The 17,179-nt window shown below is 40.2% G+C and overlaps 1 protein-coding gene across 5 annotated transcripts in view; it reads left to right on the forward strand.

Annotated features, from left to right (window-relative positions):
• LOC310756368 (RNA-binding protein 27-like) overlaps positions 1-17,179 on the forward strand; it is a 33,684-nt gene that overhangs the window by 11,963 nt on the left and 4,542 nt on the right. For 2 of the 5 annotated variants that reach the window (XM_083600205.1, XM_083600207.1), the window contains exons 8-19: positions 3,440-3,574; positions 4,693-4,842; positions 6,142-6,289; positions 7,516-7,666; positions 8,956-9,219; positions 9,336-9,476; positions 11,025-11,147; positions 11,988-12,062; positions 12,238-12,402; positions 14,219-14,323; positions 14,877-15,068; positions 16,459-16,616. In XM_083600205.1, coding sequence (XP_083456331.1) covers positions 3,440-3,574; positions 4,693-4,842; positions 6,142-6,289; positions 7,516-7,666; positions 8,956-9,219; positions 9,336-9,476; positions 11,025-11,147; positions 11,988-12,062; positions 12,238-12,402; positions 14,219-14,323; positions 14,877-15,068; positions 16,459-16,593 — 1,784 coding nt within the window. In that variant the 3' untranslated portion in view covers positions 16,594-16,616. Of the gene's footprint in view, positions 1-3,418; positions 3,575-4,692; positions 4,843-6,141; positions 6,290-7,515; positions 7,667-8,955; positions 9,220-9,335; positions 9,477-11,024; positions 11,148-11,987; positions 12,063-12,237; positions 12,403-14,218; positions 14,324-14,876; positions 15,069-16,458; positions 16,639-17,179 lie in introns of all 5 variants that reach the window. The other 3 variants (XM_083600206.1, XM_083600208.1, XM_083600204.1) reach the window with 2 other exon arrangements.

Raw genomic sequence — 17,179 nt, forward strand, 5'->3', positions numbered from 1 at the left:
TGATTAGTTTACTGGTGGAGACAGTAATGTTGAGGATCTGTAAGGTTTTTTCCTGCCAGGGCAAATAGAAGCATGTGCTTGTGTTGGCAGTTGGCGGATAGATCAGGTGCCAGATCACACATTTGTATCATGCTGGAGCTCTTTCTCCCAGGCAGTAAGGGCAAATTTGTCTCTTTTTAAGAATAGCTGGTATATGCCAAGGTGTGCGTTTTCTGTCACGTTAATCGAAGTCCTCTGCGTTGCATAGCCACTTATAGAGTAGTGCTAAGGAGGTGAAGAGTTAAGGGTCACGCTCCAGGTGTCAGACAGACTGGGCACCTAGGTAACAGTAGTGTCAAAGCATTTCCCTATTTATTTCATTGTATAAAGGCAATTATTTTTGGACTTGCCTGAACTAGCAGCCCTCTTCAGTAGTTGGGCCTTTTTTCAAACCTTTGGATAATGAAAAAGCTTTTCCTTTTTTCTCTCTCTAAAACATCAGAGATGGTAGAAAGAACTGGCTAGATTAAATTTAGTTTCAGACCAAAAATAGAGAACATGCCACTGCGTGCATGTGTTTTTAAGGGGAAGTCCACTAATGCTTTTAAAAAAATCATTCACAGTAGTCAGTTATTACTAATCCTGAGATAAATTGGGTCAGGGGAGTAAATTAAGGTCTTTGAATTATTTACTGGTTTGGAGATTTGAGCAAAGTACAAGCTCATCATAAGAGGTCAGCTAGATAAACAAAGTATCATACTTGAAAAATATCTGTGTGTGTGTGTGTGTGTGTGTGTGTGTGTGTGTGTGTGTGTATAGGATTATAATTTAGGGCATTCACTAGAACAGATGAATAATTAAAAAATTAGAAGAATTTAGATTCCATTTCCAACAGTAGCCAGCCAGATGCTCCTGAAAATCCACAAATAGCAAACCCAATCAAGCATTTGGGAACCTATTTCTTAATGTGTTGCTTCTATGGTCATAGTGCTGCTGTTCCTACCTTAGATAAGTGAAGCAGTAGTTGGGCCTGACACACACACACCCCATACACACACTTGAAGACCAAAGATGTAGATAATGCTGAGCTAGAAAGGCCATTGGTTTGAGACAGTGTAAGACAGCTTCCCATATTCCTTTATATTCAGAGGCCTTATGAAACATAGAAGGTCCTCTTTAGCTATTGTGGAAAAAATTGTGAGAGAGAAATTTGGTTAGAATTTGAAGTGGACTTGATTTGGCTCTTCCTTGACACTGGGAAGAATGGGCTCGTTTTCTGTGTGCACCCTCACTGAAGCTGTGACCAGCTTGGGTGTTTGTTCAGCAGCTGCGGATCCTCTGCAGACAAAAGTGCGAGAGCTGTTGGAGGCAGGAAAATAAGATTGTTCAGAGATTGTTTATAATGCAAAACAAAATCAGTTTGGGATTATTTCAAAGACCGTTTATTTCAATGGACCATAGTAAGAAAAGAACCAGTTTAAACAAGCAGCAGATGTGTATATGACTTGTTCAAAGCCTGTCCTTGCACAGCAAAGGATGAGCCCCTTATTTTGGATTAGTCAGCAAGGATAATGTGCTTTCTTTCTTCAGTCCTACCCTTTTTGCAACATTTCTATTGAGGTTGATGAAATAATAAGCTAAAATTCTAAATTGTTGTAATCGGACAGGTGGAAAATATTTAGTAGATGTGGTTTGCTGTCAGGAAGGTCAGAATGACCACACCGTTGTTGTTGTTGTTGTTGTTGTTGTTGTTGTTGCTGTTGTTGCTGTTTGTGTTGTTGTTCTGGTTGTTACTATTGTTATTGTTGTGCCACTGACTCATCCTGTTTCTAGGTCACACAGAAAATTCATTACAATAGAAAAATAATTTCTCCAGTTTATTGAAAAGTAGCTTTAACCAGGGCTTGGTGCCAATCACTATAAATGAATGAATCAATTTATTATGGTCACAGACCAGAAATATGGACATATACAGCAATAGAGATCATGTAAATATGCATAGGCTAAAATTAAACACTCGTAAGTTAGAGCACAGTAAATAATACAGATATAAAACAATTAAAATATGTAGGTTAAGACTATGATACCATGTTGCTTAACTGTATGTAATCAAGCCTATACTTCTATGTGGCCTCAATTCTCCACTACCTGGCCATATTGTAGCCTTGTGGTTGGGCCCTCCTAACACCAGCAACTCTGCATGCTGAGTAAAGGTGGCCAGGAGACAGAGAGCTTACTGGGGCGGAGGTCCTTTTCCAAAGGAGTCTTTTAGGAAAATTGGAGACATAAAAGGTTGTTAATAATAATAATAATAATAATATCTGGAAAGAGAAGGAAGCAGTCATATGAGAAAAAGGTGAATGGAGAAAGCTCAAGGAATGAAAGAAGAATGGAGAGGCATAAGTTTTAAATTAAGTGTGGAAGGAGAAAAGAAGAAGAAAATGCAGGAGATGAATAAAAATATTTTGAGAGGTGTTGAGGGCAGGAATAAAAATATAAAGTTTAGTCTGTTTCACCTAGAGCTTCTGAATCAACAAATTCTGCCTACAATGGGAAGACTAAGTCTCACAGTAATCTCCAAGGCCGATGTGTGTACCTGGCTTGAAGAAATAGAATTGTAACACTCCATGCCACAAGGAAATCACAGTGGCAAAGAGTTTAGCAATTTCCAAATAGGATTAAGTATTAATAAAAAAAAATGCTGTTGTTAATTGCAGCTAATCATGTCCAACTCTACCTCCATCTGCTACCATTTTGTGACTAGTGGGCCTCAGCAATTGTCAGTCCTCTCCAGCCCTAGTAGTAGAAAATTGGAGAACCCCAGTGTCCTAAGCCTATGGTGGCAAACCTTTTTAAGCCTCAGCTGCATTTTTTTATTGCCAGCCCATCTGGGGACGTCATACCAGCAGGAGGTGGTACCAAAACAAAGCTGGGTTGGGCGGATGGGACCATCCTGTACTCACATGAATTCACACAGATGTTTTGAGAGAGAGAGTCTTGTTCATAGGAGACAGAGAGAGGGTGAGGTCATTTAAGAGAAATTAATTTAGCCCAGCTGAGGCTGGTGAAGCTGAAATCATGAAAGTTGTTGGTAGGGTTATATTAGTATATTATGAACAAATAGATTGTGGCAAAACTCTTTTGGAACACACTTTGCAGGCAAAAAGTCAGAGGGCTTTGAGGCTAAGAATGAGGAGCTTATGCTGGAGACGGGAGCAGACAGAAAGCCAGTTATAGGGATGTAAGGAGGCCCACCACATGGTCAGAGCAGCTGAATGAATGAATGAAGTTGGCAGCAAAGTGCTGGCCAAAGGTAAGGGAACCAAGGTCAGACAATATAAAATCAGGACACAAATTAGAATTTAGCTTTGAGCTCCTCAAAAGAAGAGCCATATTTTGTAATGTGGTAAAGCATGAAAAAACATAATTAGCTTTTTAGAATGTTTATGTTTCATTCCAGGGCCACCTTTATCACAGGCAAGTTTGATTAACAGCCGTGACCAGCCAGGAACAACTACAGTGCCCAGCCTTGCACCAGTGGGAGCTAGACTACCTCCTCCACTACCCCAAAACCTACTATATTCAGTATCAGAACGTAAGGAAATAAAGATTTCCACTTCTCTTGTGTTCTACCAGTACTTGTGATGTTGTTTAAACTGCACATCTGAAATAGTGGGGTCTCATTTCTTTAATAAGCATCATTTAAAAAAAAAGAAGACAAATTTTATTGGTTTTTATCCAACAGTACATCAAATGGTGGTGGTTCTATCCATTGACTTTAGACATAAGCTTACACATTAAATGTTCAAACATATAACTTAATGTAACTTCTCCCCTGAGAAGATCGAGCAGTTGATTTTGGTTAAATAAAGAGGTCCACTTTTCTTGGAAGGTATCTCTTTTTGTTATGCCTTTAATTGCCCTTCTGTGTCTGGTGAGGTGCCCAGACATTGCTGTATCCCAGATATTATTTTCCCATGTGTTCATGGGTATTTCAGCCTGTTTTTTTCCCTTTTCTTAATCATGCTGCAGTCACTAAGAAGCCTATTAGTTCTCTCTGGTGCAGGGTGGAGCCCTTCTATTTTCCAAAGATAGCAGGGCTAAGGCTGGATTTGGAGAATAAGGTTGGCTTGTAATTGCGGATATAATGAAGAATACTCTGTTCCAGAAGTTTTCAATATAGGGGCATTCTCACCAAACATGAATAAATGAACTAAGTTTTCCACAACCCTTCCAACATAAAGGGGAAAGGGGTGGGATTAATTTTTGCCAGCCTGACTGGTGTCTAATTAGTGTCTTGTTATACTGTGTTGTAAGTCCCTTTGGGTCACCTTTGTGAGTAAAGCAACAAAACAGTAATAATAATATTTTAAAATTGTGTTATGACATGCATGTTGCAGGATTCCTGCCATATTTACATAGCTCAAATTTAACACATGTTTATATATAAATATATTGTACATGTGAATTATGTGCAATTTTTTTTTATTTCATAAAAATTACACACTGCTTGAAGGTAAAAAAAAAATCTCAATTTTGTTTACACAAGACAAAACCGTAAAATCAAGAAAGTTTTACAACCCTACTTTAAAACAAACAAATGTTAAAAATATTAAAATGTGAAAAAGCACTTCTGCTTGAGCAAATGCATAATATTGCTCACGTAAGATTTTTTAAAATGAATCAGAAATCTATATTTTTCTTTCACAAAAGATACGTATGAACCAGATGGCTACAATCCAGAGGCTCCTAGTATTACCAGTACTGGTAGATCTCAGTATCGACAGTTCTTTTCAAGGACACCAATGCAGCGTCCAAATCTTATTGGCCTAACATCTGGTGAGATGGATACAAATCCAAGAGGTGAGATGTTGTTTCCTGAAACCCAAACCCTCAAAGTCTGAATACTTAGCATACTTAGCAAGGGAGCATTACAGACTTTGGCATTCATAGCAAATGAACCCAGTGCTGATGACAGTGCTGTCTTTTTCTGTGCAGTGATTTCTTTCCCTCATGCCTTGTACATTAAAGAAAGGGAAAGAAAATACAAATGAATGTACAATTTGAAGAGTGTCAAGCAAACAATGATCACTAGTATCTTTACAACTAGTGCTGTTCAGTGTGTTGTAGTCTGGAATCAGATCCAGATTCTCCTGCATGAGTTTTTTCATATTTTCACTAAAATGCAGTTTGTGCCTAGTAGTAGATATATCTTCCCTGAGATCCCTTCATAAGAAAGTGCTACAATTGTATGTAAAATAAGCCCGAGAAACCCAAATCTCCAGCAGTGGTCCGTATTCATGGACACCTGATCTGCTTATGTTAATATCCAATGTACACTTTTCATATGCATACTTAGAGGAAGGTTGGTAGCTTAGTGGTAGAGCACCTGCTCTGTATCCCCAGTTCACTCTCTGGCACTGGACCTTGCTGCCAATCAGTATAGACAATACTGAGCCAGGTGGACAAATGGTCTGGTTTTGATGTAAGGCATCTTCCTGTGTTCCTGATTTTTGAATTGTACCCAACTTAATGTGCAGGTGATACTTGGTCTGAGCATCTTTAAGGGGTAAAGGGGACCCCTGACCATTAGGTCCAGTCGCAGACGACTCTGGGGTTGCAGCGCTCATCTCGATTTATTGGCCGAGGGAGCCGGCGTACAGCTTCCAGGTCATGTGGCCAGCATGACTAAGTTGCTTCTGGTGAACCAGAACAGCGCACGGAAACACTGTTTACCTTCCCACCAGAGCGGTACCTATTTATCTACTTGCACTTTGACGTGCTTTTGAACTGCTAGGTTAGCAGGAGCAGAGACCGAGCAACGGAAGCTCACCCTGCCGCGGAGATTCGAACCGCCGAACTTCTGATTGGCAAGTCCTAGGCTCTGTGGTTTAACCCACAGCACCACCCGCGTCCATGAGCATCTTTTAATTTTGTCATCTTTAATTTATTTATGGCATTTTTTGTTCTCAGAAACCCTGAACTTGCAGCATCCTATATATTTCAGCACTGTATGTATTTCTTAGGAAAGTCTATGCATGGTAGACAGTATAGCTATGAGCCCTTTGGGAAAATGTTTTGTACATGTTTGCACTTCACCATTTTATAAATACAATTTGCTCCCACTTCATTGCAAGCATGCAATCTTTGCTTTCTTTCCAGGTGCTAACATTATCATCCAGACTGAACCTCCAATTGGCATTGCAAGTAACAGCAGTAATGTATCTAGAGTGGTGCTTGAGCCAGACAACAGGAAGCGGGTTTCAAACACTGTAGAAGGGCCATCTCCAAAGAAACCCTGGATTGGAAAGTAAGAATTTTCTGTGTCTATAGAGAACAGGCAGAATGAAAATGAGCCCCATTCAGTTCATTTGAAAATTATTTGGTTTGACTTATGAGAATCTTTTATGAGAAATGGTAAATAATTCCTCTTGTGTGTTGCAAAGAATACATTGCAAAGATAATGTTGCAAAGAATAGATTGTGTTTGTAAGTCACTATACAAAAAAGTCTCACTGCAATTTAACAACAATCAATAATATGGCAAAGGGCTTGGAATTTTACACCTTGTTTTCTGGAATGTCAGTCTTCCCCAACCTGGTGTCCTCCAGATATTATGACTGTAGCTCTCACCAAACGTGCCCATTGTTCATGGTGGTTGAAACTGATAGGTGTTGAAGGGCGCCATGCTGAGGAAGGCTTCCAGTGATAAGCTCTTTGACTTCCATGTCCAGATATTGACAACGTAGTTGGGTCATTTTCATTTCATTCCCCAGAGTCAGGACAGGCTGCTGTAAATTTAAAATCTTACTTATTTTATTCCCAAAACAGCATTGTGAGGCAGGTTAGAGGAACATCTGCTTCACCTTTGTCATCTTTGTTAACAGCTTGTTCATCATGTCAGTACAGTGAATGCCACAGCATTTGAAGTCCAAATGCTTGTCGGCAAACCCATGTAACAGTGAGCCTGTATCCTCGTGTGATTAGAAGTCCTCCTTGGTGGTTAGACACAACTCTGTAGATGTAATGGTTTCCTTAAAACATGTGAATTTAGTCTGACAATAAAATGTAGTGTGCCTAAAAGATAGTGATTTGACCAGAACTATCTAATGAGTATGTGTTGGTCAAGGAATTACGCATATTTCTTTGCATCCCAATGTAACCCTCTGTCATTGTGTGAAATGACTGGAACTTAATATGGATATTAGTTGAAATACTTTAATGAAAAAGGAAGTAAAGTTTCATATAACACGGTCAATGTATAGCATTCATAGTCAAGACAATAGCTATCTGTGACTGTTAGACCTGATGTTAGAGAACTACTTGAAGCAGGGAACACAGTGGTAGATTACTTGGCTTCTGAGCTTCCTGGGGTATCTGACAGGTCTTTTTTAGAGACAGTGCTTGGCTTAGTGGGTATTGGTTTAGCACAGCAAGGTAGCCATTATGGTTATAGACAATAAAAAGGAATGGGTGTATTTACATTTAAATGTGATTTTGTTATTGTTAAGAGTCCATCCATCTTTTTTCTCTTCAGACAAACTAATAACCAGAATAAGCCAGGATTCCCGAAGAAGAACCAGTATACAAACACCAAATTGGAAGTTCGTAAAATACCACCAGAGCTAAACAATATTACTCAACTTAATGAACATTTCAGCAAATTTGGAACTATTGTCAACATTCAGGTAAAACCAATAATATGCCATTTGTGGTTTGTAATACAGCAATGTAAAGAGGGACTGGAAGTTTCTGGGACCAGTCTATATATTCCACTTTGTTCTATACTGCATTATTCTCTGGTAGAGTAAATAAATCTAACTTAGAGTCTTGCTTGAAGAACCACTTGGCGATGATACAGTCATGGGAAAAAGAAAGCGCACCCTCTTTGAATTCTGTGGTTTTACATATGAAGACCTAATAACTGTCATCTATTTCTTAGCAGGTCTTAAAATTAGGTAAATACAACCTCAGATGAACAACAACACATGACATATTACACTGTGTCATGATTTATTTAACAGAAATAAAGCCAAAATGGAAAAGTCATGTGTGAAAAACTAAGCACACCTTACAATTCAATAGTTTGTAGAACCATATTTAATAATAATAATAATAATAATAATAATAATAATAATAATAATAATAATATTTATACCCCACCCATTTGGATGGGTTTCCCCAGCCATTCTGGCCGGCTTGTAAAACATCAGACATTAAAAATTTCCTGATACAGGGCTGTCTTCAGATGCCTTCTAAAAGTCAGATAGTTATTTAGTATTTCCTTGACATCTGATGGGAGGGTGTTCCTACCCAGAAGGCCTTCTGCCTGGTTCCCTGTAACCTCACTTCTCAGTGAAGTGAAGGAACCGCCAGAAGGCCCTCGGAGCTAGACCTCAGTGTCCGGGCTGAACAGTGGGGTAGAGACACTCCTTCAGGTATACTGGACCGAAACCGTTCAGGGCTTTACATGTCAGCACCAACACTTTGAATTGTGCTCAGAAACATACTGAGAGCCAATGTAGGCCCTTCAGGACTGGTGTTATATGGTCTTGGTGGTGACTTCCAGTCACCAGTCTAGCTGCCGCATTCTGAATTAGTTGTTGTTTCCAAATCACCTTCAAAGGTAGTCCCACGTAGAGCGCATTGTGGTAGTCCAAGCGAGAGATAACTAGAGCATGCACCACTCTTGTGAGACAGTCTGCGGCAGATAGGGTCTCAGCCTGTGTACCAGATGGAGCTGGTAGACAGCTGCCCTGGACACAGAATTGACCTGCGCCTCCATGGACAGCTGTGAGTCCAAAATGGTTTGATTGGCAACATCCATAGAAGGGACTCAGATACATACTATATATACACAGTTCACTATCCATCTCTTTTTGGATTAGGGAGTAAAACCTTTTAAACTGAAGCATTATACCGTGGGTGCTTTTTAGAATGTAGTATTGTTATGTAATGTTGCCTCATGTTTTCTTAGGTTGCCTTCAAGAGTGATCCTGAAGCTGCTCTAATTCAGTACTTAACAAACGATGAAGCGAGAAAAGCTATTTCTAGCACAGAGGCAGTGTTGAACAATCGGTTTATACGAGTGCTATGGCACCGAGAAAACAATGAGCAGCAGCCATTGCCACTATCCCAGCAGCAGCAGCAGGCGCCACCACCTCTTCATCACCCGCTTCACCTGCAGCAACAAATGCTGCCACAGCCTCCAGCTGTAACAATGCACAGCAGTATGGCAAAGGTATAGTGCCATTGTATAAACCTGATCACTTTTCTTTTTCCTTAGCTCTTTAGAGAACTGTGGGTCTGTTTTCAAAATTAAAAAGCTCATTTTTCAATGTTATATGCACAATGCAGGTAACAAAGCCACTGACATCAGGTGCTTATGTCATCAATAAGGCCCCAGTTAAACATCGTCTTGGAGCACCTGGTGGAAATCAGCCAGACGCTCAACATTTATTGCTTAACCAGTCTAGTGCTTCTTCAGAAGATGCTCAGGTAAGGGAGAGTGTGTATTATGAATCATAAATTCATACATCTTTTCTTTAACATGCTTAGGATGTTAAGGTTTGCCTGGTTCTGTCAAGGGTGTTCACCTTGCTGTATTGAACTTAATCATGATTCAGCATCCAACAGGAAAATGAATAAACTGTGTCCTTTGCAACCCAATGCACCACCACTGTATGCCCACCACCCTACTATCAGTGGATATGGCTAGGCCAGATGATGTGCCTTAGTGAAATCTGCCTCGCAGGTTTCAAGCTCACCAACACTCTCTCCCAGAACTAAGAATCATGGGGTGGTATTTAACTAAATAATGTAATTGCATGAGCACAGCAATTTTTGTTTGCTCAACAGAACTCCCCCCCCCCCCCCGGTTTGTGCTTCTTGCGTCATCACCAAATCTGTTAAAGAGGGTTGGGGGGGAAATCCAGAGCAGATAGGGGTCATGTTTGAAACAATCATAACTGTCTTCCTCCAGCTGCTACTTTAGATAAATCTCCAGCTATTGAGCAGGGTTCTCTGTCTAGTCCAAGATTTTATGCTGTGTCCAACAGGGCCCAAATTGTACCATTTCCTGCTAGGGACAACACATTAAGAAGTCTTACTACAGCTTTCAGAGAAGCCCTCAAATCCACTCTTTCTGCAGAGTCACTAGTGATATTTGGGGGGGTATACCATGCCATCCCCCACCTAAAAAAAGGACTAGAAACTTCTCACCCTTAAAAGGGCTGCTGTGTCAAGGCAAGTGTTTTGTGGGCTGCAGAGTGGTTTCAGGTTGATCAAGAAAATCAGATTCACAGAGATAATCTGGCTCAGTGCTAACTCAAGAAACAGCCCCAATTTTTTCACCCGCATTAAAAGATTTCAGCTTTCATGCCTTAAAGACATGATGGGTTTGGGGGGCCTTCCAGGTGACAACAGAGTTAGAAAAAAAGGCAGGAGAGAAGAGTGAAAGCTCAGTTCAGTAGTTGTAGACTGATCTGTAACATCTGAAGAAACAGAATAGTGAAGGCATAATCATATCAGCAAAATTGAGAAAATTCTCGACTATTGCCAGTAAAATTTTAAAGTACATTTTCTTTAAACTATAGTAAGTATTTTATAAAATGAAACTCTAATTCTTGTTAACTCTACCTATTTAATATGTAATCAATACAATTAAGGAGCAGATACTTCAATTAAGAGAGTTGGGGGAAATTCCCATTCAAAAGATCTTACATATCCCCTTTCTCTTTAGAGTGATGTTGTGTGTAGTCTTCCCCTTCATAATGATAGGGTTAGTTTTGAAATTTATATCTGCCAGGTACTTCCAGATCTTTGAAAGCCTAAGGACAAAATTCTCCTACTATCCTTCAGTCTGTTTGTTATTGGTAAGAGTCTTTACTTCAACCTCACACAATCCTTAAAATATCACAGAGAGATAGCTTATAGTTTGGTTTCATCTATGAACAGATGGTTTCTAAGCAGCATAAGTAAGTTGCTTGCACAAAGCTTCCATCTTGCCACAGCACATGTAATCATAAAATATATTGCTGCTTTCAGATGTTTCCCACTTCAATTGGCCATTCAAAGATGGTTTACAGTTCCTCCAATCTGAAGACATCTATAAAGCCTGGTACAGGAAATAAATCTCATGATGTCCAAGAAGTTTTTAAAAAGAAACAGGTAACTGTTTGCATATTATTTCAATATATTTCATAGCCATGATTTTTTAAAATGGGGTTCATTGTGTGACATGTTAGTCCTACCCCTAGTTCGGATTGGAATTCAGGAGATGGGAAATTCCTTTTCCCTGATAGGTTTTGCCTTGACAATTCGGACCTGAGTGTGACGAGCCTTGGCTTTTGAAATGTAATTCAATATTTTTGTGTTAAAGGGATACTCATTTTTGAGCTAATAGCCAAACTTTTGGTTGGCAAGGGGTGGGGGGTCTTCAGCGAACCTTGAATTGTTACATGTTGGTTGGTTTGTCCGAACTCTACAGCAGCTATCCATCATTTGTGCATGCACAGCAAGACTTTCATTGCTTTTTTATCTTCTCCAATCCCACATGAGATTACACATTTTACAAGCACAAAACAGGCTTTCAGCCTTCCGCAAGTCAAAAGCATCATGTAATTCAGCATAGAATAGCTGCAGTTGGGGTGCTGTGTGAGAGAATAGAAACTCTAGGCATAGTGATAGGACTAATAGTCTGAATATGTAACATAATCTGAATTTTGACCAAAGACATTTATTTGATATTGCTTATTGCAACAGCTTTCCAGAAGCCATGAATGCAGTCAGGACCTGTCCATTCTGCTAACTACCAACAGCACAACTTGCATCTGTAACTGAAGATAACTATGTTCTCTTCTAAACTCTAATGCTGCAGTTGGTGGAATCATGTTTACATTTAAATTGTTCACGATACTGCCTAAAATTGTGGTTTAAATCCGTTTTTTTCTAGCCGTTGTTATTAGGATGTGCCATATAGCTCACTAAAAGCATTTTATTCTTGATTAGGAGGCAATGAAGCTGCAACAAGACATGAGGAAGAAAAAGCAAGAAATGTTAGAGAAACAAATAGAATATCAGAAGGTATGCTTGGCTTTTTTTCCATTTAACTTCGCCATTAACTTTGGTTGTGTCTAATTTTAATTTTTAGTAGCAGAGTATCCCCTAGTAAGCATTTTAAGGGTGCGTACTTTTCTATCTAGTGTGGAGGATGAAGTATTTTCAATCTTGCATCACCTCTTTATTTTAACTTTCATAGATGTTAATATCAAAATTGGAAAAGAATAAGGCCACAAAACCAGAGGAAAGAGCAGATATAATGAAGACACTGAAAGAGCTAACAGGAAAAATCTCTCAGTTGAAAGATGAGTTAAAAACGTCATCTGCCAGTTCTACAGCATCAAAACAGAAGTCAAAAACAGAGGTAGGTCCTCTTCACACTCAGCTGTTTTCATTTCAGAAGCTACTACAGTGGTACCTCAGGTTAAGAACTTAATAAGTTCTGGAGGTCTGTTCTTAACCTGAAACAGTTCTTAACCTGAAGCACCACTTTAGCTAATGGGGCCTCCAGCTGCCGCCGCACCACCAGAGCACAATTTCTGTTCTCATCCTGAAGCAAAGTTCTTAACCCGAGGTAATATTTCTGGGTTAGCGGAGTCTGTAACCTGAAGTGTATGTAACCTGAAGCGTATGTAACCTGAAGCGTATGTAACCTGAAGCGTATGTATCCCAAGGTACTAATTTGTGCCTCCGGGAAACTTATTGCCCTATATTAAAGCCAGCATGAGGGTCTTTGTTAAGCGTTGATCATACAACCTTTTCATGCATTATCCTCATAAAGGGACATCCAGGTGTTGAAGGGGCAACTGGCTGCGTCTGTGCCTTGACAGGTTTCTGGTCATGCTCCCTTATGTGTTGAGAAGACCTCCACCAGCAAACCATCATGAACCATGCGTGTCCTGCCTACAGCCCCTTCAAAATGTGGAACCCCTTCCATGCAATATATCACTTCTATCTTTTCTATATTTTGTGCTTGGATATTCATTATAAGAGAACTACGCAGATATGTGAAATTATACCACTTCTATTAATCCTCACAGGGTTTCAGTCACCTCCTTCTGTCTGGTTTCTCATCCCTGACTCCTATTAAAGCTGTAAGATGACCCCCAGAAACTTAGTGTATAATGAAATTGGCCGGCCTCTCGCGCACAGATGTTCTGCCTCTCGTGCACAGATACTCTACCCAACACTGTTCTCTTCCCCTCACTCAGAGAAGAGGATCCATAACTAATAAAAACAAAGAATGCCCACACTTCCCCTAAAGGGATGTTCACCTTAAATGTTGTCCCGTTGCCCACAGTGCTTTTATTTCTGAGCAAAGGCCAGCAAAAGCCTCCCCCCCCCACACACACACAAAGGAAGTTCCCAGAGCTGGCTTAGTCGTTGCTGGTCAGGAAATTGGGATTTAATGACACGTCAGTGCTAATCAATGTATCTGCAATACGCTTTTGGGCAGCATCCCATGAAGTTTCTGCTCTGCGAAAGCAATGCCGTGTTCATCGTTGAGATGAACAATGGAAGTACCTCATGACCAAGAATGTGCATTTTTGGTGCATTTAACTTGCACCTCCTTTCCATTTTCATAGCAAGTGGCAACTGTATTGATTAACTTGTTGAACTTATTAATTCTGAAGCTGTTAACATAAAAGGCCTGAGTCAGCCAGCCCATGGGAAAATGTTGATATTTATTCTTAAATATCAGGAGCAATGTAAACACAGTGAAATTGAAATTTTACAAATCTGTTCACTTTTCTTTCTAAAACTTTACTTTTTATTCCGCTATCAACTTCTCAAACCTGTTTCTGCAGCCATAAGTGTTCGGGATCTGCAGATTTTCTAATGAGAGCCTGCAGTTTGCCCAATCACCTCTAGGGGTCACATGCTACTCACAGCTAGTGTCAATGCTGGGTAATAAGAGTTTTATAACTGTCAAAGCCTACCTTAAAATATTTTATTTATCACATTTTATATCCCTCGCTTGTAGTTCCAAAAACATGCCCAAGGGAGCTTGCAAGTATTTGTTTTTACCCAGAAGGCTCTAAGCCCTTAAATAGTGGGTGGGAAGAATTAAAACCCAAGAGGTAGCATCTTAACACACCTTGGTATGGAGATAAATGGAATAAAATGCAAACAAACTTGCTTTTTGCTCTCCCCACCCCATCCCCAATTCCCTTTTAAAGGCACAGAAGGAACTTTTGGATGCAGAGCTAGACTTTCATAAAAGGCTGTCTTCCGGGGAAGATACAACAGAATTAAGGAAAAAGCTCACCCAGTTACAGGTGGAGGTAAGTTTTCAAAATTACAGTGGTGCCCCGCAAGACGAATGCCTCGCAAGACGGAAAACCCACTAGACGAAAGGGTTTTCCGTTTTGGAGGTGCTTCGCAAAACGAATTTCCTATGGGCTTGCTTCGCAAGACGAAAATGTCTTGCGAGTTCCTGCGGGGTTTTTTTCCTTTTCCCCCCCTTTTTCCCAAGCCGCTAAGCCGCTTATCAGCTGATCCGCTAAGCCACTTAACAGCTGATCCGCTAAGCCGCTTAACAGCTGATCCGCTAAGCCGCTTAACAGCTGATCCGCTAAGCCGCTTATCAGCTGATCCGCTAAGCCACTTATCAGCTGATCCGCTAAGCCCGCTAAGCTGCTAATAGCGCTAATCCGCTAAGCCGCTAATGGGCTTGCTTCGTAAGACGAAAAAACCGCAAGACGAAGAGACTCGCGGAACGGATTCTTTTCGTCTTGCGAGGCACCACTGTATATACTATCTTAATTGTGCTGTATATTATACATGAAACCTGTTACAGTGTTCATGGAAGATAAAGTCTATTCCTTTTGTCTGTAGGCTGCCCGTTTAGGTATCTTGCCCGCTGGTCGTGGAAAATCCATGCCTTCTCAAAGCAGAGGACGAGGACGAGGTCGGGGAGGGAGAGGGAGAGGTACAGTGAATCATATGGTGGTAGACCACCGTCCCAAAGCAATAACCATTGGTGGCTTTGTGGAAGAGGAGAAAGATGAGTTGCTGCAGCACTTTGCGGTAAGTCAGCAATTTGTAACTAAAATTAGATTAAATTGTTCTGGTACTGTATTCTAGAATAGTATAAAGCTATGATTGCCCTAAAACATGGGTAGGCAAACTAAGGCCTGGGGGCCGGATCTGGCCCAGTCGCCTTCTAAATCTGGCCTGTGGACAGTCTGGGAATCAGCGTGTTGTTACATGAGTAGAATGTGTCCTTTTATTTAAAATGCATCTCTGGGTTATTTATGGGGCCTGCCTGGTGTTCTTACATGAGTAGAATGTGTGCTTTTATTTAAAATGCATCTCTTGAGTTATTTGTGGGGCATAGGAATTTGTTCATTTCCCCCCAAAAAATATAGTCCGGCCCCCCACAAGGTCTGAGGGACAGTGGACCGGCCCCCTGCTGAAAAAGTTTGCTGATCCCTGCCCTAAAACTTAGCTTCCTTCATTTTGAGTATAGCATTAGTTGCTTTTGTGGGTAATCTTGTCTGCTTCATAGTTGAAATTAGAAATGGAATGGCATCACATATCCACCTGCATTTAGCTTACTTCTGAAGGAAATCAACCCTCTCAAGGAATATCTAGCTGTAACTTTCACTTCCACCTCCTCCACCTAAGATTTCTGATCTTTGGGAAGCTACTTACGCAAACAAGTCACGACATGGTCCAAGGCATGTTTTTAATACCTTTTAGTGGAACTGTCATGGGTCTAAAACTGCTTTGGATGATCTTTATATATTAGTCAACCTTTGAGTCACTTGAGGTTAACTTATTTTTTACTCCTGAAGCAAACTAGTCCAGCCAGTTTTCATGTGAGAGCCCAATACCATTGAACTGCCACAATTTTAACCCTTTCTTTACATATAGACAGGTAAGCGTTTTTGAAGATCTACAGACAATAAGCAGAAACACTGGTCTCTGCTTCTTTTTCTTCTGTTTCACTCTGGGTATCCAATACACCATTGTCTTCTTGTCTGTAAATATAATGTAAGTGGAGCATAAGCCTTTTTGATGGCAAGAATATGGGCGATATCCAATTAGCACTGTTGGAGCAGCAGGAAGCATATATGCTTAGAAGAAGAGGGAGAGCAATTTCTGCCTCCCCTGGAAATTTGTTCTGTCACTAATAAAATACACACACACACACATACACAAATATACCTGAGCTCATATTCCCACTTTTTGTATTCTGCCTCTCCTCCCAAGTATGTGTGATCTTCACATATGAAGTAGACTGAGGCTAAGAGATTAAATGGTCCAAGGAGCAGGAATTTGAACCTGCAAACTCCCTGATCCCACTCCATCACTATAACTACTATATTGCACTGGCTTTCAATAAGTTAGGGTTCATTAACATGCAGCCCTAGAAGAGCATGCATAGATCTTATTCATAGTATGTGTTTTACAGAAATTTGGAGATATTGAAGGCCTTCAAGAGGAGGATTCTCCTTTAAGTGTTGTTCTAACATTTAAATCCCGTTCTGAAGCTGAAAATGTAAGTAATTATAAGCTAACATTACTGTACTCCTCTAAGATACACTAAAATATCTGCTTGAATGGAAAATGGTTCATTAATATATTTTGGAGGGTGCTACTTTTATAAAGGCATTGAATATTTGATCACTGGTTTATAATTCAGCCAATGAATAAGCTTGTTTAAATTATGATTCAGATAAATGCTTGTAGTAGAGAGTATAAACTCTGATTATTAGGGCTGTGCAACCAATTTTAGCCAAACCCTGAACAAAATCTGGTTAAGGCAACTCTAAATCAAGGCAAATCAATTCAGAGCTCAAAACAGGGAGACAGACAGAGCCCATTTCAGAGCTCAGACAGAAAATGTTGCAACACAACATTGTATGAGGCAGGAGGGGAGCTAGACTTCGCTCATTGACCACTATAACTTTGAAGCCAGGGATTTAAAAAAAAGCTTTGTGTCTTAGTGTTGCAGTTAGTTACAACACTGGGAGCACTGCAATTTGGATTCAGGGTCCAAACCAGGTCAGAGCTGCTCCAGGTCACCAAATCTAACCCCACATTAAATCAGGAGTCCTTGCATAGGCATGATTATTACACTGTATAGTGGAAAGACTTCTTGGAAGTGCACATGGTGATCCTTCTGCTATAAC

The sequence above is a fragment of the Podarcis filfolensis genome (assembly GCF_964270895.1).
Source record: "Podarcis filfolensis genome assembly, chromosome: 2".
Taxonomy (NCBI): Eukaryota; Metazoa; Chordata; class Lepidosauria; order Squamata; family Lacertidae; genus Podarcis; species Podarcis filfolensis.